Below are 25,037 nucleotides of genomic sequence, written 5' to 3'. Positions count from 1 at the left end.
TGATGATGATGATTACCTCTACCAGGTACTTGTGTCATTTACTCTTCATAAAGCAATTCTGCAAGGGAGTGTTATTAATATTACTGTATTTTACAAATGAGAAAACTAAGGCATAGAGAGATAAACTAGCCTGTCCACAGCATCTAGTAAGAGCCAAGATTTGGTCCAAGAGTTTAAATGTAGAGACTATTAATCACTATCTCTTTGATTTTAATAATAGTTCAGAAATTTAAAGATTAAGTTAGTGTATGTGTATATATATATGTGTGTGTGTGATATGTGTATATATCTACATATCTCTATATCTCTATATATCTATATCTATATATCTTTGAAAGTTTACTCACAGGTATTAAGCACTTTCTAAATCTTTACCCATCATCATCCTCATCGCCCAAGGTCACAGCCATTTTGTGGAGTCTGGATTCTAATACAAAATTCATTCTTATCCCTTATTATGTATTGGAGTTAGCCGAGGGTATTACAAGAGCACACAGGAGCACCTGATTTCAAGAGTGAGAACAGGGTAACGTGAGGTGTCAAGAAACCTTTTAGTAAGAACGACAGAGCAGTGTTATGAACAAGTAGGCGGAGGAAGAGTAGGAAAGAGAGGCAGTTGATCAAACAGCATGTCTATAATTTAAAGGTGGTCGGGCCTAGGCTACAATCGAATGGGCAGTGGCGGGGAATGAGGCTGAAGAGACTTCATACCCCATTCCACACTGTATGATTTTGCATTTTTCATCCCTTAGGAAACGTCACTGAACAATGCTACTGGAACACACGCGGGCACAAGGCTGAAGGTGCACCACGGAAGTCAACAGAGACCTGGCGGGGCGAGTCTGTGCGAAGCGGAGGGCAAATACGTAATACGGTGGGCGCAAAAGCCGCAAGCCGGTGGCGCGTTCCCGGAGGAGGGAACCGGCGGGGGGTGGAGGTGAGCGCTGCACAGCCCTACGCCCGCAGCGAGGCCTGCAGGGCGTCTCTGGTTTCCGGCGTCCTCCGTTGCTAAGGAAGACCGGAAGCGCCCTTCCGCCCCGCCCCGCCAACCCTAGAGTCCCGGAAGCCCAGGGAGCCGACGTGACGGGAGGACGGAGCGACAGCCGGTGGGTTCGCGGTAAAATGACGACTTTGGTGCTGGATAACGGAGCCTACAATGCCAAAATCGGCTACAGCCATGAAAACGTGTCGTAAGTGTTCTCTCGCTCCTCAGCAGGAGCCCGACGTCTGGTGGCTTCACAGACTCGGCTGGCTTCCTGTCGGGAGCGCAGTAAACTGCAGGTGGCCCTCCGTGGCCCTCACCGGCGCCGTAGGGATGCTCCGACTGGAGCCGGGAGGCTGGGATGCTTTCCACTGCGGTTGTGGCGGTCACGTAGGCCACGCGGCCCCGGAAGTGGGACGTGCGTTTCCTTTGGTACAGGAAATCGTTGAGGAAACTAGGCTTCTTTGAGAAGCGGTGCTCGACCAAGCGGTGCGTCCCCGAAGTTCAGGAACCGCAGGAAGCGCGGACATGTGGGTGCATATGCACATTCTTGAGGGCACTGCCGTGGCTTTCACCAGATCCTCAGTGGGTCCTGTGACCCCAGAAGCGCTTAAAAACGGCCTACTGGTTGGAGACGTTGAAGGCTTCGTGTCCAAGCCCCTTGGTGTGCCTTGGCCGACCTGGTTGATAGACTTGATTTGACGGAATCACTGCAATGGCATTCGTCAAATATATACGTATATAGAGAGAAGAAAAGATGCTTTACTTCTAAAATGTTTACAGAGGATTCTCTGCCCTCTCTCCTTTTCTTTTTTAAAGAGAACGCTTATAGAAACGTAAATTCTTAGTCTTCCGGAAAATGTTTTTTTGGCAATGTGTATCATTGTTTTTATCCTTTGGCCACAGTAGTTCTGTTATCAGTTTCCTAAGGAATAAGTATGAAGGGTTTGATAAGAATAAATACAGGGTGCTCTATGTTACAGACCTTGTGTATGGTGGGAAAAAAAGAAAAGAAAGCAAGCTGAATAATCAAGAATAGAAAATAGACTAAAATTACAGTACAACCATAAGATTGACTGTAGTGCGGTTTTTAAAAATCCCGTCCTCCAATCGCCTGGATGGCTCAGTGCATTGAGCATCAGACTCTTGACTTTGGCTCAGATGGTGATCTTAGGGAATGGAATTGAATCACCCCTTGGGCTCTGCCCTCAGCTGGGAGTTGGCCTGAAATTCTCTCTCCCTGCACCCTAACCCCCAGCTCTTGCACTCTCTCACTCTCTTGCTTTCTCTCTAAAATTAATCTTTAAAGAAAAAAAAAATCATGTCCTCAAAGCATATTTAAACATGTAGAGAAAATGACAACATAGTATAAATGAAATAAGCAGATACAAAACATGTTTGCAGTATTGTCCCAATATCCTTTCCCTCTCTCCTCCTCTCTCTCTCCCCTCCCCTTCTCCCACTCCTGCACACACATACGTGTGTACATGTGTGTATGGTTGATGATGACTTTAGTTTGTCTTCCTAACCAGATTGTAAACCTGTGGTGGGCGGCAACCATATTAAGAACCACTTCCTCCTTCTGTATCCTATAGCATCCTGCTAATTGAAAATCTTTGACTTCTTAGATATTTAGTTTTAATGGCAAGAATTTTGAAACTGTAAATCTTTTGCCCGAGTGGTATTAAGATTCCCACGTTAAAGCCCAAAGGACCAGAACTTTACCTGAGCCCTGACTGTCATTTGGTGGTGGCAGGATCAATACCCACCTGGAAGGATTTTTAAAGGATTACTTGAGAAAGATGAAGGGTCCAGTGTAGGATCTCATACATATTATAACTTTTCAAACAAATGTGTTTTTTTTTAATTATTTGAAGACAAAATGAGAAACACTGGTTGTGAATATTTTTTTTGTCATGGAGGGAGGTGGTTAAGTAATTATACTTTCTAAGTGAGTATTTGGGAAATAATTATATTATTTCTTTGTTTACAGGGTAATTCCTAACTGTCAGTTCAGGTCAAAAACAGCACGACTTAAAACTTTTACTGCTAACCAGATAGATGAAATAAAGGACCCTTCTGGACTCTTTTACATCCTTCCTTTTCAGAAGGTAATTCAATTATATGTCATTTCTAACAACATAGTCCTAAATGTAAAGACAATTTTTAAATGTATAATTAAGATTTTTTTATGTATGGGAATGTTTTTAGAAAAGCTATTTAAATTTTAATAAGATCTTATTAAAACCAAAAATTGAAATTAAATTGTCTTGTTAGCAATAAATGACCATGACTTAGTTACTGTCTAGGGTTCAATCCCAGACCCTATAGCAGGATGCTATAGGATACTGATTGTGGTACTGAATTTTACTTGTTTATATTAAAGCTAAATGAGATGAACATGTTAAAAAAATGTAAGTATGGAGTGGCGTCTCCTTAAACAGTGTTTGAGTAGTGAAGGTAACCATAAAGAGCAATTAGTCATTTAGAGTATATTAATGTGATTTTTAAAAATTATTCAAATATTTGTGGTAATTTATACAAGAATTTTTTTAGGGCTACTTGGTGAATTGGGATGTTCAAAGACAAGTTTGGGATTACCTTTTTGGAAAAGAAATGTATCAGGTAACAAATTGGAGTATGTATTCAAATTTCTATTTCCATGCTTTATTCAATGAAAAATTACAGCATCAAAGAATTATTAACTCATATTAATGCAAGAACCAACAGGATAGGATATAAAGCTAGTTTACACCTTAATATGACTTAAATAAATCTGTTCCACATGGTTACTATGTACTATCACTCATTTTTAGCTTTTAAAATTATATACACTGCCCAAATATATATGTTTATGAAAAGTAATACTTATATACTTATGATTACTTGAGCTAAAATCTGGTAGGGGGGAGAGCATGGTGTGAAGTGAATAGACTTATTATTTTTTTAAAGATTTTACCCATTTATTCATGAGAGACACAGGGGTGGGGAGACAGAGACACACAGGCAGAGGGAGAAGCAGGCTCCACACAGGGAGCCTGATGTGGGACTCGATCCCGGGATTCCAGGATCACACCCTGGGCCAAAGGCCGGCAGTAAACCACTGAGCCATCCAGGGATCCCCTAGACTCAGAATTTTTACTGAACAGTCTTGTGCTGAAAGTTGGCTCCTACAGGGTCATGAGAACCAATTACATGCATTTCTTCCCAGCTCTGTGTTCAGGGTTTGGTGACTTCAGGATAGCTGGAAATCAACCATGGTGACAGTATCTATAACACAGACTGTGGTAAACCCTACAAATCAGGGCTTTTTTTCCCCCTGGAGATCTGGTTGTTGACCATTCACCAGCACACGCTGTAAGATGGGTTAAGGGGGGGATGAAATTGCAAATATATGGGCATTATTTCCTAGGCAGTGTCAAGTCATAGAAGGAAGGACTTGTGTGGTGAGGAATACATTTGCAGAGGGTGATCAGATTTCTGATTTAGAAAAATACTTGCTGATGATTATGCTAGCGGCACAGAAGACCGAGCAGAATGAGAAGAGAATGGAGGCAGAAAGGGCATTGAGAAGGCAGTGGCATTATTTGAGGTGAGAGATAAGGTGGTATCAGTAAAGAGGAAAGGCCAAGGACAGATTCCAGAGAGTAATTCTGGGATTGGGGTTGAAGGTAATTGAGGTATCTAGCTTTAACTTTAGAATATGTTTCAAAAGTTATATTTAAGTCACTAATATACTGTTCTTAGTTTTGAAGAAGTATAATATTTAAAAATATTATAAATATTTTAGGGATCCCTGGGTGGCGCAGCAGTTTGGCGCCTGCCTTTGGCCCAGGGCGCGATCCTGGAGACCCAGGATCGAATCCCACGTCGGGCTCCCGGTGCATGGAGTCTGCTTCTCCCTCTGCCTGTGTCTCTGCCTCTCTCTCTCTCTCTCTCTCTCTCTCTCTCTGTGACTATCATAAATAAATTTAAAAAAAATTGAAAAAAAAAATAAATATTTTAAATATATTTAAATATTTAAAATTAAGTAATTGCATATGAATAGAATTTTCATTTTGAAGTGAATTTGAGGTTGAGAGTCTGTATGAAACTCAAGATTATTCACATGTCTACTATTATTAGATCAATTCACCATCTCCTATTTGTTTTCACAGTAAAATATTTTTGTCCACATACCTAAATTGTGAATATTATGTGAGAATTTTGTGCTTTTACTGTATGTAATGTACCTTTAGGTATAGTGAGTGAATTTTCAGTTTTTAATGCTTCTTAAGGGTGTAGGAGAGAATTATGTAAACACTATGCTAAAGCTTCTGGCCATTTGACTTGGAAAACAAAACATCTGTAATGCTTGTAGTTGTATTTTTCATTACTTTTGCACGCTGATCTTCAAACAATTTGATAGTATCATTTTATTAATGCCACCATTAAGAGAGTTAAAATTGAATAATAAAGTGCCTGGATTCTGTAATCAGTCTTCCGGGATTCAAATCCTAGCTATGTCCCTAACTAGTTACATGAACCTTGGTAATGTATTCAACTTTTCTGTACCTCAGTTGGCCAATTAAATGGGGTTAGTAATAAGACTTCTAGGATTATTGTGAGGATTAATATTTTTGTCTATATATGTAAAAGAAGTGTTTATGACTACAAAGTTATAAAACTTGTGGAATTTTTTTCTCTCATAGGTTGATTTTTTAGATACCAATATTATTATCACAGAACCATACTTTAATTTCACTTCAATTCAAGAATCAATGAATGAAATCCTCTTTGAAGAATATCAGTTCCAAGCAGTCTTAAGAGTAAATGGTGAGTTAAAGTTTTGATTGCAATTAAGTAATGGGAATACAGACATGAATAGGGTAAAGAGAAACCCTTAAAGTCCAAGAATATTGGGTGACATTTTTTTAGATTTGAAGGAAATAAAACATGGAATTTAAAAATTAGGTATACTCTTAGAGATTATCTAATCAGACTTTTCTCACTTCATCTTTTTACTAGTTTGGTATTTTCTCCATAATGAAGTTACTAGCCACATACTAGTTTTTGTTTTTGTTTTTTGTTTTTTTTTTAAAGTAAACTCTGAGGTTCAGACTCACAACCCTGAGATCAAGAGTTACATGCTGTAACGACTGTACCAGCCAGGTGCTCCACTAGCCACATATTTTTAAGTTCTGAGACATTGTTTCTAAGGAGGTTACCTTTTCTGCCACTGATGTGTTCACTATCATTATTATTGATAATAGCTCAGCCTGCCAATATGTGGAAAACCAATCTGAAAATAATATCTAGATATTTAGATATATCATTTAGATATTTATATGCTTACTAGTTTATGAAAGGCTAGAATTACATTACATGATTGTACAATGAAAGTACTCAAATATTTAGCTTGCAGAATTTAAGTCTGTATGAGTGATACTATACTATAATGGTTAAGAGCACAATCTCTAGAACAGTGTTCTTCAGGGTGATTTTGCTCCTTGGGATATTTGGCAACGTTGGGAGACATTTTTGGTTGTCACGACTGTGAGGACACAGATGCTGCTAAACATCTTAAAATGATTAGGACAGCCTCCAGCAACAAGGAATTATCTGGCTCAAAATGTCAGTAGTTCTGAGGTTGAGAAACCTTGCTCTAGAATCATTCTAGGTGGTTTGAATCTTGACTGTTACTTTCTAGTTGTATGACATTGAGTATATTATTTAACTTCTCTATGCTTCAATTTCTTCATCCATAAAATGGAACTGTTGTGAAGATTAAAACACAAATACTCATGGAGTTTTTAGAATTCTGCTCAGCATGTAATAAATGCTCAGTAAAATTATCAACTGTTAAAATAAGTTATGATGTTAAAATAATTAAGAATATTTACTTTTAAAAATTGATCACAAAAATTTTAAGTCACGTTTACCACAAAATGTGATGTTTTAGTTTAAATGCTGCAGAGAGCTTGTGATAGTTATGCATATTATTTTTAATTGACATATAGAAATAAAGGAAAGTTTTTGTCTTTGTGTTTGCCTTAATTTGTTACCTTTCTTTAAGTTACTTTAAATTAAGTACACTTTATATAATCCAGTTTTCTTTATCTTTTTCTGAATAGCTGGTGCTCTCAGTGCACATAGGTATTTTCGAGATAATCCTTCCGAGTTGTGCTGTATCATTGTAGATAGTGGATATTCCTTTACACATATAGTTCCCTATTGTAGAAGTAAAAAGAAAAAAGAAGCAATTATTCGGTGAGTTGTATTCAATTTTCGTGTTTTTCTTAGGTTAAAACCAAATGAAAGGTGCGATAAACTGAACCAAATTTGAATTCTCCCTTTGTAGGATAAATGTAGGAGGAAAACTCCTAACCAATCATCTAAAGGAGATCATATCTTACAGGTAATATTTAGCTTTAATTCTTTGGGAGGGTTGGCTGCTGGTGATGAACTTTTTAAAGTCATTTAAAACTACTCTGACCATTTAGTTGTAACTTCAGGTGACAATTCTATATCACTACTTTTAAAAACTATATCACATATATAAATACAGATGATGTTCAAATTGAAAGGCTTTCTAGTGGGGCACCTGGCTGGCTCAGTCTGTCCAGCATGCAACTCTTGATTTCTGGGTCATGAGTCCAAGCTGCACCATTGGTATAGAGCTTACAAAAAAAAAAAAAAAAAAAAACCAAAAGCTTTCTAGCATATAAAATGCTAGTGTCCACCAAAATTTGGATATTTCCAAATTACTTAGGGAGTTAAGTATGTTTAGTATCTTAAAATTCTAGAAGTTATAGCAGTTTATAAATGTTATACATTATAAAACAAATTAAAAATGCATTTAAGGAAATAGGGTTTTCAAAGGAAAATAAATCTCTATGCCTCTTTTTCTCTCATGTCAATTCCATTTCACACAAAGTATGGTCTTTAAACTGTATTTATCGTTTATAGTTTTAGTCTCTATGACTCTTAATAATGTATTGTTATTTTTGCTTGTGGATTAACCAATATTAGTTGACTATCCATCATTAAAAGATGAGGAATTAGCGTACTTTGCCACATCCCAACTCTTCTTGCTTTCCTATATTTATTTATAAATTTAATTTATGCTATTATTTTAAATTTTATTTTGTTTAAAAACTTAAGTGGGATTTTTTTTTTTGTTTTGTAAGTAGAATTGTTAAATCTCAATTTCTCATTACATTAACTTTGACTAGTATGACACCGTCAGTATCTCTTAGCTCCCCTCTATATCAGATGAGAAAATAAGTGAATCTGCATTTCCTTCTGCCTTTCCTCCCATGTTTTCCTTCTTTCTTCTGTCAGTGTACTGTTATTTTTTTAAACAGCTTTATTGAGATCTAATACATACCATAAAATTCATCCATTTAAAGTGTACATTTTCAGTGTTTTTTAGTGTATTAGAACATTTTTAGAACATTTTTGTTACCCTCAAAAGAGACCTACTCCCCTATCCATCCTACCCAGCTCTAGCACATTTGTAAAAGACTTTTTATTTTACGATAATCACAGACTGAGGAAGTTGTAGAATAGTGTGGAGAGCCCTGTGTAACCTTAGTAACATCTCAATTAACTAATACAATATCAACATGATAAAATTGACACTAGTACAATATTATTTTCAATTTTCACCATTTTTTACATGCATTCGTGTGTACATCTATGCGATTTTATCCCATATATAGATTTATCTAAGCACCACTGAAATCAAGATGTAGAACTATTCCATCACTCTAAAGGAACTCCTTTGTGCTACTCCTTTACATTTGCTTTCTCACCATGTCCTTCTCTCCTGGCAATCTCTAATTTGTTTACCATTTCTATAGTTGTTATTTCAAGAAACAGAATCCTATAGTATATAACCTTTAAACAGTGACTTTTTTCATTAAACACAATGCTGTATGATTTCTTCTTAATTATTGAGATAACATTTATATATGACTTTTTACTAAAGTGAAGTCTTCTTGCCTTGTTGTTTATACATCAGTTCTAACAATGAAAGGCTCAAGAGTAGCATATACAGTATTATGATTATGTGAATGTTATTCATTGTAGAACCAGAAAGAATTGGGCTCAGTTTCAAAAAGTTTGGATATTTAGTCCCCCTATCCCCATCAGATTGGAAAGACCACATTTGAAAGGCAGAGAAAGTTGAGACAGATGAGGATGTTAACCAAAACCCAGGTCCCTCCCACATACAACTTTGTTAATAAAACAAACTTTTTATTGAGGTAAAACATACATACAGAAGTTTACAAAACTTGAATGTACAATTCAGTGAATCTTTAAAAACTGAATATACCCAAGTAACCAGAACACAGTTCAGGCAGACTATATTACCAGCACTCCAATCCCTCTTTGTCCTCTTCTGGTCTGGAAAACCACTCATTTCAAGCATTTGTAAACAAAACTAATGTCAATGTAAACCTGAGAAATCAATTTAAAGCAGATATGACACTGGGTTGTTATCTTTAATATATTAAGGGCTCTTCTCAGTTAAGAAATCACTACCTTGGTATAAAATAACGGGTTACTAGACGATTCTCAGAAAACAAATGGTCAGTGATACAGATAGATAATTATTAGGGTTACATATAGTCAAAGGATATAAATGGATAATTCTCAGATATAGAAAAGTGTTAAACATCTGTAGTAATTATTACAAATTCAGTTAAAATATTTATTGAGCATTTATTTAGGAGGTTGGGATATATTGAGTTAACAAATAAGAATTCCTCTATAGGGCAGCCTGAGTGGCTCGGCAGTTTAGTGCCCTTTCAGCCCAGGGCGTGATCCTGGAGACCAGGGATCGAGTGCCATGTCGGGCTCTCTGCATGGAGCCTGCTTCCCCCTCTGCCTGTGTCTCTGCCTCTCTCTCTGTCTCTCATGAATAAATAAATAAAATCTTTAAAAAAAAAAAAAAGAATTTCTCTATCATGACACTGCTATTAGAAAAACACAAATTAAAATACCACAATTTTTATGATCCAAATTAATAGAATTTTTTTCAAAAGATAATATTGCAAAAAAAAAATATTGCAGATTGTGATGCTGGCTGCTGATCAGAGCATACCTTGAAATAACTTTTCTGGTAAACAGTTTGGCAATACACCAAGGTAGTAGAAGTATTTCAAATTCTGTGTCCTAGAGTATGAATAAATAATGAGATAATCCAAGATACAGATAAAAGTACCTATATTGCATTGATTTTGAGTTATACTTTTCTCACATCTCTAGTTGGAATGGATCTTCCAATTGTTGGTACCTTAGAATTGTCATAGTTTAATTATCCTCTTTTCTTTGGTGCAATAGTAAATCTTAAAGAAGGTAAAATATGGTGTATATGGAGATAACAAAAAGCAAAAAGAAGCAATAATAATATTTTTTACTTATAAGGGCTATGCTAAACACTTTCCATGTATAATTAGAATCATTTACTTCTTACAGATGTATTAAGTCGGTGATCTTATTATGATAACCCCTTTAGAGTTGAAGAGATTGAGTCCCAAAGAGGTAAAATAACTTGGTTGCTGAAATGTGATTCAGCCAAAGTCTCTGGGGCACCTGGCTCGCTCAGTTGGTAGAGCATGTGACTCTTGGTCTCAGGCCATGAGTTCAAGCCTCATTTGGGGCATAGAGCCTACCTAAAAAAACCCAAAAAGCAACAAATCCATAATCACAAACACACAAGTATCTTTCCCCTTGATATAAATTTCCAACACCAGGAGCATTAATAAATATATTTTAATAGATTAGATTCCTCTAATAAATATTATGGGGCAGTAAATAACCATATTTTTGAAGAATGATAGCATATGAAAATATGAGATAACATTTAGTCTAAAACAAAAAGTATAGTATATATGGGTAAAGATAAATATTCAAAGGAAATAACTTCACATTTTTGTTTATCTTTTTCTTGTATGTTTTTTATTGAAGTATAGTTGACACACAATGTTACATTAGTTTTAGGTGTGCAATACAGTAATTTGACAACTCTATACTTTATGCTGTGCATATTATAAACATAGCTACTCTCTGTCACCACACAATGCTATTATAGTACCTGGACTATATTCCTTATGCTGTACCTTTCATCCCTGGGACTTACTCATTCCATAACTGGAGGACTATACCTTCCACTCCCCTTCACCTGTTTTGCTCATCTCCCTACCCTCTCTCCTCTAGCAACTGCCAGTTCTCTATACATATGGGTCTGTTTTTGCTCTGTTTTGTTGTTTAGATTCCATATATAAGTGAAATCCTTATCATATTTGTCTTTCTCTGACTTACTGCATTTTGCATAAAACCTTCTAGGTTCATCCATGTTGTCACAAATGGCAAGATCTCATTTCTTTTTTAGGCTGCTTAATATTCCATTGTGTTTGTGTGTGTGTGTGTGTACCTGTACATACTATGTTTTCTTTATTCATTTACCTATCATTGGACACTTGAGTTGCTCCCATATTTTTGCATTATAAATATGTTATAATAAACAACAGTGCATATATTTTTTATATGTTTTTGGTTTTTTGGGGGGTAAATACCTAGTAGTGGAATTACTGGATTGTATGGTATTTCTATTTTTAATTTTTTTGAGGAATCTCCATACTGTTTTCCACAGTGGTTATACACCAGTTTGTGTGAGTTTTTCTTTTTAAATGTTTTTTTTTAATTTATTTATTTATGATAGTCACAGACAGAGAGAGAGAGGCAGAGACATAGGCAGAGGGAGAAGCAGGCTCCATGCACCGGGAGCCCGACGTGGGATTCGATCCCGGGTGTCCAGGATCGCGCCCTGGGCCAAAGGCAGGTGCCAAAGCGCTGCGCCACCCAGGGATCCCAGTTTTTCTTTTTATACATTATTGCCAACATTGTTATTTCTTCTCTTTTTGATACTAGCCATTCTGATAGATGTGAGGTGATATCTCCTTGTTTTGATTTGCGTTTCCCCGATGATAGTGATGTTGAGCTGAGTTGTCTTTGGTAAAATTTCTATTCAGGTCCTCTGCTTATTTTAATCAGATTATTTGGGGGTTTTTTGGTGTTGGGTTGTAAAATGTCTTTATGTATTTTGGATATTAACCCCTTATCAGATATATCACTTCAGATAAATCCTTTGTATATATCTTCTCCCATTCAATAGGTTATCTTTTCATTTTGTTAATTGTTTCCTTCACTGTGTGAAAGACTTTTATTTTGGTGTGCTCCCAGTAGTTTATTTTCACTTTCATTCCTTTGAGTGAAGAGACATACGTAGAAAAATGTTGCTAAAGCCAGTGTCCAAAACTGCCTATGTTTTTTATAAGGAGTTTTATGATTTCAGGTCTCACATCTAGGTCCAATCCATTTTGAGTTTATTTTGTGTGTGTGGTGTAATAAAGTGGTTTAGTTTCACTGCACCAGTTTTCCTAGCACCATTTATTGAAGAGGTATCTTTTCCCTATTATATATATTCTTGCCTCCGTTGCCGTAGATTAATTGACCATAGAAGCATGGGTTCATTTCTGGGTTCTATGCTATTTCATGGAGCTATGTGTCTGTTTTTCTGCCAGTACCATACTGTTTTGATGACTATAGCTTCATAGTCTATCTTGAAATCTGGGATTATGATACCTCCAACTTTGTTCTTTTTCAAGATTGCTTTGGCTATTCAGAGTCTTTTGTTATTCCGTATTAATTTTAGGATTATTTGGCCCAGTTCTCTGAAAAATATTGTTGGTATTTTGATAGGGATTACACTGAATCTGTAGATTGCTTTGGACATTTTAATAACACGAATTGTTCTACGCCATGAGCATGGAATATCTTTCCATTTGTTTGTGTTTTCTTCAGTTTTGTTTATTTTCTTTTTTTTTTTTTAAGGTTTTATTTATTTATTCATGAGAGACAGAGAGAGAGGCGCAGAGACACAGGCAGAGGGAGAAGCAGGCCCCATGCAGAGAGCCCGATGTGGGACTAGATCCTGGGCCTCCAGGATCACATCCTGGGCTGAAGGCGGCGCCAAACCGCTGAGCCACCGGGGCTGCCCATTCAGTTTTGTTTCTTGAAGTATCTTTGTTTTCTCTAAGCCTGTGTTTCTTAGGTTCACTCATCAAATATTTATTAAGCATCTACCGTGGTACCAGGTACTGTGTGCTGACTTACTACTGTAATTAGAAAAGAGGGAGATCCCTGGGTGGCTCAGCGGTTTAGCGCCTGCCTTCGGCCCAGGGCATGGTCCTGGAGTCCTGGGATCGAGTCCACCGTCAGGCTCCCTGCATGGAGCCTGCTTCTCCCTCTGTCTCCGTCTCTGCTTCTCTCTCTCTGTGTCTCTCATGAGTAAATAAACAAAATCTTTAAAAATAATAATAATTAGAAAAGAAAGTGCAGAGTTAAGTCATTTTAGCAAGATTCTATTCAGAATGGTTGGAGGAAAGTTGCTAACTGGATAAACATTACCTAATTTAAGCCTTCGTTTTCAGTTTCTTTCTGCAAGCTGGACTAATAGTTGACCTCAGAGAGATAATGTGGAGATTAAATAAAATGGAAGTGTGATTATTCTATGAAGTTGAAAATATTTTACACATTCAAAAATTTAATATTTAAAAAAATTATCCAAAGATTTAATTCCAGAAAAAATATTTTAAACAGTTGTAAATTATACTTAATGTTTTTCGATTTCAAATTTTACAGTATTTATTTCTGTTTAGGCAGCTTCATGTTATGGATGAAACACATGTAATTAATCAAGTGAAAGAAGATGTATGCTATGTGTCTCAGGATTTTTATAGAGATATGGATATTGCAAAGTATGTATAACCATAATCTAAGAATTAGAAAGTTGATTGGTGGGTGATGTTATGCATAGTTAATTATCTCACAAGTCTATATTTTGTTTTCCAGGTTGAAAGGGGAAGAAAATACTGTAATGATAGACTATGTTTTGCCTGACTTCAGTACAATTAAAAAGGGCTTTTGTAAGGTAATGTAAAGAATCCTCAATGGCATTGCTTGAAGAGATCATCTCAGTCAGATTTGAAAAACATCTAGCTGGGTTTGGTAGAGTCTTACAGAGTTGATAGCCTTCTGCTGGCCTTTTCTCTGACACAGTGCATAAATGATTAATAAATATCTTATTAAAGTTATTTAGAGAAAGAAGCATCAGCTGTGATAGAACATGGGGAAAATCTGGTGTTAGATAGTATCATTATTTATATTCCAGTTAACCCCTTTTCTACTTTCTAAGGAATTAGTTTATTTTATTTTATTTTATTTTTTTAAGGAATTAGTTTAAATCCAGTTGGAAGTTGGTTATTTGCCAGTTGTGAAAATTATTAACAGAGCTGACATGGCTGAATTTTACTTGTTTGGTCTGATATGATCAGATGTAGTTGAAAAGGGCAAAATCCAGCACACTTTCAAAGTATTGAGAAGCAGTTTATCTTAGATGTCAAAATAATTTCTCCTTTTATTTTTGATCAGCTCAGATAAACTTAATTCTGTTTGAGTAAATGTGAAGTTTGCCCTTTTAGCTGACTTAATGGAGGACTATTGGGAAATTATAAATCTTTGGTCAGAAATGTAAGCGTGTTTCCATAAGGAAATGTTAATGATATCATTCATTGCAGTATAAAAAGTGAAAAATTGAGAAGTGCCCAAATATCTACTAATGGAGGAAAATAAATAAATTTTGATATATATTATATTATAAAAAGCAATTGTGAAAGTGAAATAGAGCTACACAGAATAATGGTTACATCTCAGAAACATGTTTGGCTAAAACATCTAACACATTATGATGTCTTTTTAAAAAATATTTATTCATGAAAGACACAGAGAGAGGCAGAGATAACAGACAAAGGGAGAAGCAGGCTTCTCATGGGGAGCCCAATGTGGGACTCGATCCCGGGACCGGATCACGTGCTGAGCTGAAGCCAGATGCTCAACTGCTGAGCCACACAGGCATCCCAACATTATGATGTCTGTAAGGAAGATTTAGTAAGATCTGTACAGTTTCAGGATGTGTGGAATAACTTATGTTACTTAGAAATACATAAGCAAGAAGTAAAAGGATGAAACTGTATGTGAGTGATAACACCAAATTAAAAAGGGGAGTTGTTAAATTTATAAGTTGTATCAAACAAGTTGATAGATACTTGGGTTTTGTACTTTTATAATTTTTTAAAAGATTTTATTTAATTATTTGACAGAGAGAAAGAGAGAGAGAGAGAGAGCACAAGCAGGGGGAGTGGCAGGCAAAGGGAGAGGGAGAAGCAGAACTTGCTGATCCTGGATCCTGGGATCATGACCTGAACCAAAGGCAGACGCTTAACCAACTGAGCCATCCAGGCACCAATTATATTTCTTTATATGCCTGAAATTTAAAAAATTTTTGGACATACTGTTGAGGTAAAAATACAAATCAGAATTCTAAGGAGCCCTTGTAAAATTGAAATCACTTTGTGATATTCTTAGAGACAGGTACTTGTGGGAGGACCTAGGCTGGCTTTGAAAAGTGGGAGTTGGGACAGATGAAGAGATCAGGTTGCCTGTAATAAACTGAAAGCCCAAGTCCTCCTTAGAATATCGAAAGTACATTTTTTTCTTTACAGGACAGTGAAAACTTCAAATACATAGATAATACCATCTTCATATATTATTGCTCATTAAAACACTCCAGTTATATAAAACACCTTATGGATAATTGATAGCATTTTATAGAGTTAATGGTGGTAAAGTAATACGTATTTCACAGGGATGGGCCCTGAGTAAAGTCTCAGTAATTCCCAATTTCTCTAAACCTGAACGATCATTGGTATCACCCAGGGCACTTGAAAAATAATCAGTATGTATGTTCTCAGTTCATGTCCCTTCACCTTACATAGTGAGCCAGTAGAGAAGTGATCATTCCTCCAAGTGAACTTTGTTTTACTCATATCTTTGGAGAAAAAAGGCAGAAGCCACATAGCTCTTTTATTGGCCTTTGGCTTTGAGCTCAGATTCTGGTTATAGGTTAAGCTTCATTAACTTAGTGTAGACTCTTTGTTATCAGTAGACTGGATAGTCACTTGCCCTGGACTTTTGCCAGATGATGGAATGTTACATTGAGTTTTTATTTTAAAAATAACAGTTTAATCTTTACTTTGCCGATTAATGTTAAGATTTATCATTGATAAGTATAGTTAATCCTTGAACAATGTAGGGGTTAGGGGTACCAACTGGCGTCCCCCTGCCCCATGCAATTGAAAATCTGCATATAGCTTAACACCCCCATCCCCACAAAAAACTTAACTACTACTAGCCTACTGATGACTGGAAGCTTTACTAATAACAAAGTTTATTAACACATATTTTGTATGTTACATGCATTATATACTATATATATTTGTATAATAAAGTGAGCCAGGGAAAAAATGTTGTTTAGAAAGTCATAAGAGAGTGCCTGGGTGGCTCAGTCAGTTAGCATCTGCCTTCAGCTCAGGTCGTGATCCCAGGTCCTGGGATTAAGTCCCATGGAGTCTGTTTGTCCCTCTCCTTCCACCCTTCCTACTTGCTCTTGCTCTCTTTTTCTCAAATAAATAAATAAATAAAATCTTTTTTTAAAAAAGTCATAAGAAAGAAAATATATCTACAGTACTGTGTTGTAAAGAAAATCTGCATATAAGTGGACCCATGTAGTTCAAACCCATGTTCAAGGGGCTACCTGTACATGTTAAATCATGTGTATATTGAAAAAAAAGACCAAAAAACAAACAAAAAAATTGTGTATATTTTAATGATTTTAAGATTTAGAAACAATTTCATTTAGTATATGTTAGAATTTATCCTAAAATATGTTGTTTTGAATTAGTACTTGATTAACTTCATTGTTGCCTGATATACAACAACTTTGATGAAAGCTCATATATGTTTATGAAATTAGAAAAACAATAACTACATAAAATGAAAAAAATTATAATTATTTGAGAATCCTTATACTTAGGATATTGTTAAAACTTGAACTTTGATAGTTTATTCAAGAATATTTTTAAATAATTGTGAAAAGATACAACCTTCATTTTCTAGTACTTATGATAGTAACAATAACAATAATAAGCCTATAATATTGTTACCGATTACAACTGATACGAATTCCAGTATTATCTCTTATTGGAAAGGAAATACATACTAAAGTGTAGTGTACTTGATTGGACTTAAATTGAGAAAATCTGGCTCATAATTAATGACATTAACAGTTTCTGCAGAGCCATTGTAAAATGTAAACTGAGTATTTCATTTACAGTATTAGAACAAAATTTATGAGGCTGTATAGTAATCATGGCCTACCCCACGTTGACTGAAGTAGCAACTCCCAATAGACCTTATATATTCATTCCTTCTTTTGTCTATGTCTAAAAAAATCTTTTTGGAGTTCTACTCTTAAAACAGAAACTACTTGTAGTCCCACATTGCATATTGATGAATAATGGCTTTAGAGCCAACATCCAACAAGGATACCTAGTTCTGGCTCTTTCCCCTAGTTTAGATATTTGATTCTGGGACACTCACTTGATTCTCTTTTATAAAATCTGGGGAAAGGACTACATAATCTTATGTTTTGTCAACTGAATTTCTCCAAAGTCTGCATCTGTTTCAACTTAGAGTATTGACAAAATGAGTTATAGCCTTTAAACTCAAGCTAATATCACTTTTAAGTGAATTTATAAATTTGTAGAAAATATTTTCCTTACTGCCTAAGAAGGAAGAATACTTGAGGATAATACTTTTTGCTACTTTAACAGAAGTTTATTGAGTTGAAAAGTGATTTGAGTTTTCCTTGTTCTTCCTAAAGTATAATGAAAATTATAGAATTTTTTTTGAAAATTCTATAATTTTTTTATTTTTTTAATTTTTTTAAAAATTTATTTATGATAGTCACACACAGAGAGAGAGAGAGAGAGAGAGAGAGAGAGGCAGAGAGACACAGGCATAGGGAGAAACAGACTCCATGCACCGGGAGCCCGACACGGGATTCGATCCTGGGTCTCCAGGATCACGCCCTGGGCCAAAGGCAGGCGCTAAACCACTGCACCACCCAGGGATCCCGAAAATTATATAATTTTTGAGTGTTCTTATTTAAGAGTAATGTTTCGAACTTGGAATTCCCAAATTCCAAATGATAGAATTCAGAATTATATCCAGGTTAAGAGAGGCAATGTAGTGGAAGAAATATATATTAGAAGTCCTTTTGGTTATTAGATGAATGATCTTGAGCAAGTCATGTAATCTTGCCAAACCCGATTACATCATAAGAGGAAAATATGCCTACCTTACAGGGTTATATGAGAGTTCAGAAGGATAATGTATATAAAATGCCTAATACAATAAATGGCACATTGTTAACTAGGATGCTATTATTTAGGAATTTATTGAATACTCATTATGTGCTAGGTAGTGGACATATAGACTATGAAGGATAATATAGAGCAATAGTGGAGAATAATGGAGGGAACTTTTTTTTTTAAGAGTTTATTTATTTATTAGATACAGAGAGAGAGAGAGAGAGGCAGAGACATAGGCAGAGGGAGAAGCAGGCTCCTCACAGGGAGCCTGATGTGGGACTCGATCCCGGGTCTCCAGGATCACGCCCTGGGCTGAAGGCAGCGCTAAACTGCTGAGCCACTGCGGCTGCCCTATGGAGGGAACTTTTATGTGAAGTCAGAAAAAGCCTCTTTGAGGAAGCAGAAATCTGAACAGAGAATAGATGACTGACTATATTAAGGGATGTATAATATTCTTTAAACATATTATTCTTTTGTAATTAATATTTTCATATATTTTAAGTATTTTATACTTATATAAAAGATTGGGTAATACCTTGTCTCAGGAGGAAAATTGCATATATAAATGGAAATGAATGTTTATAACCAAATCTGGAAGAACTGATGGTTCTTAGTAAAATTGAAAGGGCGATTATTTTAATGATGTAGAATATTGTAGATTTTTTTTTTCTGGCCCCTTTAGGGATACAGCTCAGCAGAAAATAAGTAACAAAATTTCATTGATAAAGTCCATGGATTTCAAAATAGTTTTTTGAAGATTGAATAAATGAATTTAAATATTTAGGTTTTTTGTACAAGAGAAAGGGGAAGTCCTGATAGAATATAGCCACAGGGTCCAGTAAACATCTAGAATAAGAAAATAGGGACATTCGGTTGACTCAGTCCATAGTGTACAACTTTTGATCCTGGGGTCGTGAGCTCAAGCCTCATGTTGGGCATAGAGCTTACTTAAAAATAAACACACATATGGGGATCCCTGGGTGGCGCAGCGGTTTGGCGCCTGCCTTTGGCCCAGGGCGCGATCCTGGAGACCCGGGATCGAATCCCACGTCGGGCTCCCGGTGCATGGAGCCTGCTTCTCCCTCTGCCTGTGTCTCTGCCTCTCTCTCTCTGTAACTATCATAAACAAATAAAAATTAAAAAAAAGATTTAAACACACATATGCATGCATACATAGGAGAGTGAAAGTAAGGTAGTGATGGTAGCATTAAGACATACTAAATGTTTTTTAGAGTATGTTTTTTGTTCCCTAGGAACTGAAATCAGTCTGTTATTATAGGCAGGTTAAGAAGTTTCCTCTCATCTATTCTCCTCTCTCTTTAAAAATGTGTGGAATAAGGCCAGATCGTCTTTTTGGGAACAGCTGCATTAGAGTGAGCAATTATTTATTCGTATGGTTTAGGCAACAGAAAAGGCCACATTTTTCTAACTTTTGAAAATCCTGAAAAGAAAAAAAAGAAAATCCTGAATGAAACTCCCAAGAATATGGTTAATATTATTAATAATAACATATTGCTAAATGTTATTCGTATGGACTAGATAATGTAGCTTAAACTTTTTTATCTTTTTTTTTCTTTTTTTAAGCCAAGGGAAGAGATGGTGTTAAGTGGAAAATATAAATCTGGAGAACAAATTCTTCGTCTGGCCAATGAGAGATTTGCTGTTCCAGAAATACTCTTTAATCCTTCTGATATAGGCATTCAAGAAATGGGTATTCCAGAAGCTATTGTTTATTCAATTCAGAACTTACCTGAAGGTACATGAATAAAGTATTGCATGGTAATAATATTTCTAAAAACATCATAAGCTCTATAAACTATAGAGAAATCATCTGAGTTTTCTAAGTAATTTCGGGCAAGTGGCAAGCCTGTTTTATTTGCAGAGATTTCCAGATCTCATAGTGCACTTGAATAATTCTTTATTGGTCCTAGATTAGAAATTTGATATGGGAAAGTTATTATAGTCTATTTAAACTTGAGGAAGTTAATCTCTTCATGACTATTAGATTGCTGTATCTGTTTTAGAAAGGTTTTAACTCAAATTTCCACAAAATAGAAATTTATAATTTAACAAAGTGATGGTTTGTAGCTATTGATGGGACTGGTTTATCCTCTCAGTTTTATTTGGACTAATGTACAGGATGTAAATAAGGCTAAAGTATGGTGCTTCTTAGTGATGTGTGTGTTCTCCTGAAACAGGATTCACCTAAGTAATTTTCTAGAGTGTTATAGAGTACTTTTATATCTTGAAAGTGTCTTCCTACTTCATAAGGAACAGTCTAGGCATTGGAGAAAATCTACCACCACTTGCAATGTCCTTTCCTCCCTTTAAAAAAAAAAAAAAGAGAGAGAAAGAAGAGAAAATCACATAATGTAGTTATTTCACAACTATTTTTGTATTAATGTCTCATTAATTTCACAGTTTATATAAAGTTGCAGGTAGTGTTCTACAGCATTTTAAACTACACTGCTTTAATATCATGAGACTCAGTGTCAAAGTAAGGGAACTTTGTGCCTGTTTTGTGAAAGGAAGCATTATGTGGGGTGGCCATTATGTATTAATTCCTCATAGATTTCCCCATGGCTTTTAATACCAACTAACCAACCGTATGGCACCCATCATGTAACCGTAAGTGTAGAATATAAGATCCTTTATGCTTATGGATAATGAGTATTTTTCACTATCAAATGTAAATGTTGCACAATGAATATATCTGTCAAAGTGAGACAACATGGAAGTTTGGGCTTCCACGTTAAAATGCCTTAAAGGCCTTCATTTTTAGCCTTACCTTAGTTCACAATCTCAGCCTACAGAAATACCTCCTCCATTTTAGGAAAAAGTGAGCATAATTATCAAACATCTGCTGCTAGAAAGTTACTCATTTACATATTAGCTTACATGTATATGTAAGTAGTCAGCAGTTCACCTCCCTCTTCACCTTAGCCTTTATTTTAAAGATCTATGAGGTCATGTTTCACTGTTTAGTAGGCCAATTTGTGTAAACTTAACTTCATTATAGAATCTTACAAATTATAAATAATTTTTATGGTTATTAAACAATTAACATGTTTTCCCAACCAATAACTATAACTGATTGCCCTTGTCTAAGCCCTCATCTCTGTCTTTCTGGAAAGATAAGTAAACAGGTTTTCTGATGCCTTTTCTTCTTTTTTTCCTCTTAAAGAAATGCAGCCGCATTTTTTTAAGAACATTGTTTTGACAGGAGGAAATTCCCTTTTCCCGGGATTTAGAGACAGGGTTTACTCAGAAGTTCGATGTCTCACTCCAACAGATTACGATGTTTCAGTTGTGCTGCCTGAAAAGTAAGTGTTGGCTTACTTTTAGAAATAAAACATGGAAGTCGTTTTGTAGATAAAACGGTCAGAAAAACAAACAAACAAACCAACAAAAAAAACAATTGTCAGTAGGTAGACTTGAGTTTAAAGCCTGGTTCTGGCAGGTTTATTTCACCTTTGGAATCTTCATTTTCCCTTTCTCAATAATTAAAATGATAAGCCTGACATTTCAGTGGGCTATGACAGCTTGATGCTGAGATGATGAGTGTAGTTCCTGGAGAAGAAGCGTAGCAAGGCCACATCCTGTTCAGCATTTTTACTTTGTAAATAAAAAAACAAGGGCTCATAACTTGGCACAGGCCTTACAGTAAGTTAGTAGAAGTGACCAGGCTAAAACCTAGTTCTCTTCATGTGCAGTCAGGAGCAAATACATGTCTCTTACCAAATATATGTTTATTTTTATTTATTTTTATTTTTTCAAATATATGTTTAAATAGCACCCCCTTGCCACTGTCCCAGTCTCCAGTGGCAGAGTTGCAGATAAGACCCCCTATATCTGGCTTTTTTTGAGAGAGAGAGAGAGAGAGAGCGCATATGCATTGGGGAGGGGGCAAAGGGAGAAGGAGAGAGAAGATCTTAAGTAGGCTCCATACCCAGCACTGAGCCCAACACAGAGCTCAATCCCACAACCCTGAGAACATGACCTGAGTCCAAATCAAGAGTTGGACATCTAACCAATTAAGCCACCCAGGTGCCCCCCCATATACCTGACTCTTAGTTTTTAGAGTTTCCTTTTAAAGGTCAAGTAGAATTTTTCTAAATCAATAGCAGATATAGAAGGCCCTCGTCTGCTGCTCACTTAATTTATAGGTATCAGATTAAAGAAACAATTGTTGGGCATTGTAATGATTTTTATCAGTATTAATGTTTATGTACTTTTTATAGAATATGAAGCATACTGGATTTTTTTTTTTAAAGATTTATTCACTTATTCATTCAGAGAGAGCGAAGAGAGGCAGAGACACAGGCAGAGGGAGAAGCAGGCTCCATGCAGGAAGCCCGATGTGGGACTCGATCCTGGGTCTCCAGGATCACACCCCGGGCTGCAGGCAGCGCTAAACCGCTGCGCCACCGGGGCTGCCCGAAGCATACTGGATTTTTATCCTATGTGTTTATTTTATTTTTATTTTTTCCACCATGTTTCTTTATCCCCCACACATTTTTTTTTAAGAGTTTATTTATTTATTCATGAGAGAGACAGAGAGAAATAGAGGCAGAGACGCAGGCAGAGGGAGAAGCAGGCTCCACTCAAGGAGCCTGATACAGAACTTGATCCCGGGACTCTGGGATCATGCCCTGAACCGAAGGCATATGCTCAATCACTGAGCCACCCAGGCATCCCATCCCACACATTTTTTTTTTTTTTGCTTTGTTTCCCCTACACGTTTTTTATTTTTCATTTTATTTCATTTTTAAAGATTTTATTTATTTATTCAAGAAAGAAACAGAGATAGCAAGAGCACAAGGAGAGGGAGAAGCAGGCTCCCTGCTGAGCAGGGACTTGATGCAGAACTAGTCCCAAGACCCTTAGATCATAACCTGAGCCAAAGGCAGATGCTTAACCAACTGAGCCACCCAGGCGCCCCTCCTGCATTTTATTTTTTTTATTTTTTTAAAGATTTTATTTATTCATGAGAGAGACAGAGAGAGAGGCAGAGACACAGGCAGTGGAAGAAGTAGGCTCCATGCAGGGAGCCTAATGCAGGACTTGATCCCAGGACCCCAGGATCACCCCCTGAACTGAAGGCAGACGCTCAACTGCTGAGGCATCCCTCCTTCATTTTAAATGCAAATCATGTATACATTACAGGGCAGGAGATCATCAGAAATAGTTTTTATTCTTTTATTCAGCAAATCTTTATTATACATCTGTTTTATATATGTATATATGTTATATAGATACGTAAATAAATATATGTTTAAAGGTTAGTAAATACAATGAATATAATAAGAAAAACATTAACTTTTCATCATTTTTCAGATTTTAAACTGATTTGGGAGAGAGGAACAGTAGAAATAGAATTGAGTCATAAAGTATAATCTTGGTTGAAGATAAAACCAAACTAAATGTTTTATGTGTGCCAAAATTTTACTTACTGTGTCATACCATGTAAACGTTTCATTTATTAGAGATAGCAGTGTGGCAGCTAAAGCACAGACTAAAAATAGTTTGGGGTTAAATCCTAGTCCCACACTTAACCTCTCTGAACCTCATTTTCCAAATCTGTAAAATGAGAGAATAGTTATTTCATGGGTTTCTCTGCAAAATAGATGACCTTTCTTTGCCACATACAGAATTTATATCCCGTTATGACAGTATTTTTCATTTTATGCATTTTTGATCTTTTGTATTCTTGTTTATTATTAGAAGTGGAGGGTCTGTAAATTCAGGGCATAGGGGAAACAAAGAACGCTTAGTTAAACTGGTGGCTGAGGTTCTTTTCTTTCTTAGTTTACCTTATTCCTATGAAGCTTATGCTTATTTTCACAAGTGATTCTCTGTTAAATTAAGTAGGGTAGAGATTGCTATGTTTTAGCTACTAATGAATGTTTTCTGGCATTTCAGGTCTGTGCAGTCATCTGGGTTCACTTATTTTAACTTTATTTTCAGCCCTATTACTTATGCCTGGGAAGGTGGAAAATTGATATCAGAGAATGACGATTTTGAAGATATGGTAGTAACAAGAGAAGATTACGAAGAAAATGGACATAGCGTCTGTGAAGAGAAATTTGATATTTAAGAAACATTCTGAATTAAATGTTTTGACTGTTTGTGATTGAAAGGTTTAATTTCAATGTTCTTTTTAAAGTAGATTAAGAACCTGTATTACCTTTCATCCTAAGATAAGATCTTGAACTTATAGAAAATACTTTGATCCTCAGCTAATTTTCAAAGGTTTCTTAGCTCTGTTATTCCAGTAAACTGTTTCTTAGCTCATATTTTCATGTAGGAGTTAGACTACCATAACAGTGCTCACACTGTTTCTGAGAATAGGTTATCTTTCATTAGAAGATGAAAGAGTGAATGCATTTTAAATTTAATTCTTTATATCTGAGAGTACAGATGTAACTGTCTCGCTGGTCAGTTTTCCTTGGAGTGCTTTTTTGTGTTACAATGAGTACAAAGGATTGGCTAAAAGTGTTTTCTGGCTGATACAGTTTCTTTTAGAACTAAGTATTCGTCTAAAAATTGTCATTTTTATTTGTACATACTAAAGTTGGGAAGACTAATCTTATTTGTGTTTAACATTTATTTTGTATTTAGAATAAGTTGGAAAGAGTGGAAACTAAAGCCAATTTATTAAAGTGCTTTTTGATTAGTACTGTGTTGGCAGAAATAGATTATTTCCTTCGCAAAAATACACCATTTTTTAGGAT

General features: G+C 35.8%; 1 protein-coding gene across 2 annotated transcripts; it reads left to right on the top strand.

Moving 5' to 3' along the window:
* The first annotated feature begins 1,065 nt into the window (after positions 1 to 1,065).
* On the top strand, positions 1,066 to 24,890 carry ACTR6 (actin related protein 6). 2 transcript variants are annotated; one of them, XM_055336659.1, is made up of 11 exons: positions 1,066 to 1,190; positions 2,976 to 3,093; positions 3,539 to 3,607; positions 5,674 to 5,797; positions 7,096 to 7,231; positions 7,323 to 7,379; positions 13,693 to 13,791; positions 13,886 to 13,964; positions 19,888 to 20,059; positions 21,488 to 21,626; positions 24,271 to 24,890. In XM_055336659.1, the coding sequence occupies exons 1-11, from the start codon at positions 1,123 to 1,125 to the stop codon at positions 24,398 to 24,400; spliced, it is 1,191 nt and encodes a 396-aa protein (XP_055192634.1). In that variant the 5' UTR covers positions 1,066 to 1,122; the 3' UTR covers positions 24,401 to 24,890. The 2 variants fall into 2 exon arrangements, with proteins under 2 accessions (XP_055192634.1, XP_055192635.1); XM_055336660.1 differs by lacking the exon at positions 3,539 to 3,607.
* Positions 24,891 to 25,037: the final 147 nt, after the last annotated feature.

The sequence above is a fragment of the Nyctereutes procyonoides genome, unplaced genomic scaffold, assembly GCF_905146905.1.
Source record: "Nyctereutes procyonoides isolate TBG_1078 unplaced genomic scaffold, NYPRO_anot_genome, whole genome shotgun sequence".
Lineage (NCBI taxonomy): Eukaryota > Metazoa > Chordata > Mammalia > Carnivora > Canidae > Nyctereutes > Nyctereutes procyonoides.
This window is presented reverse-complemented; position numbering and strand designations above follow the sequence as displayed.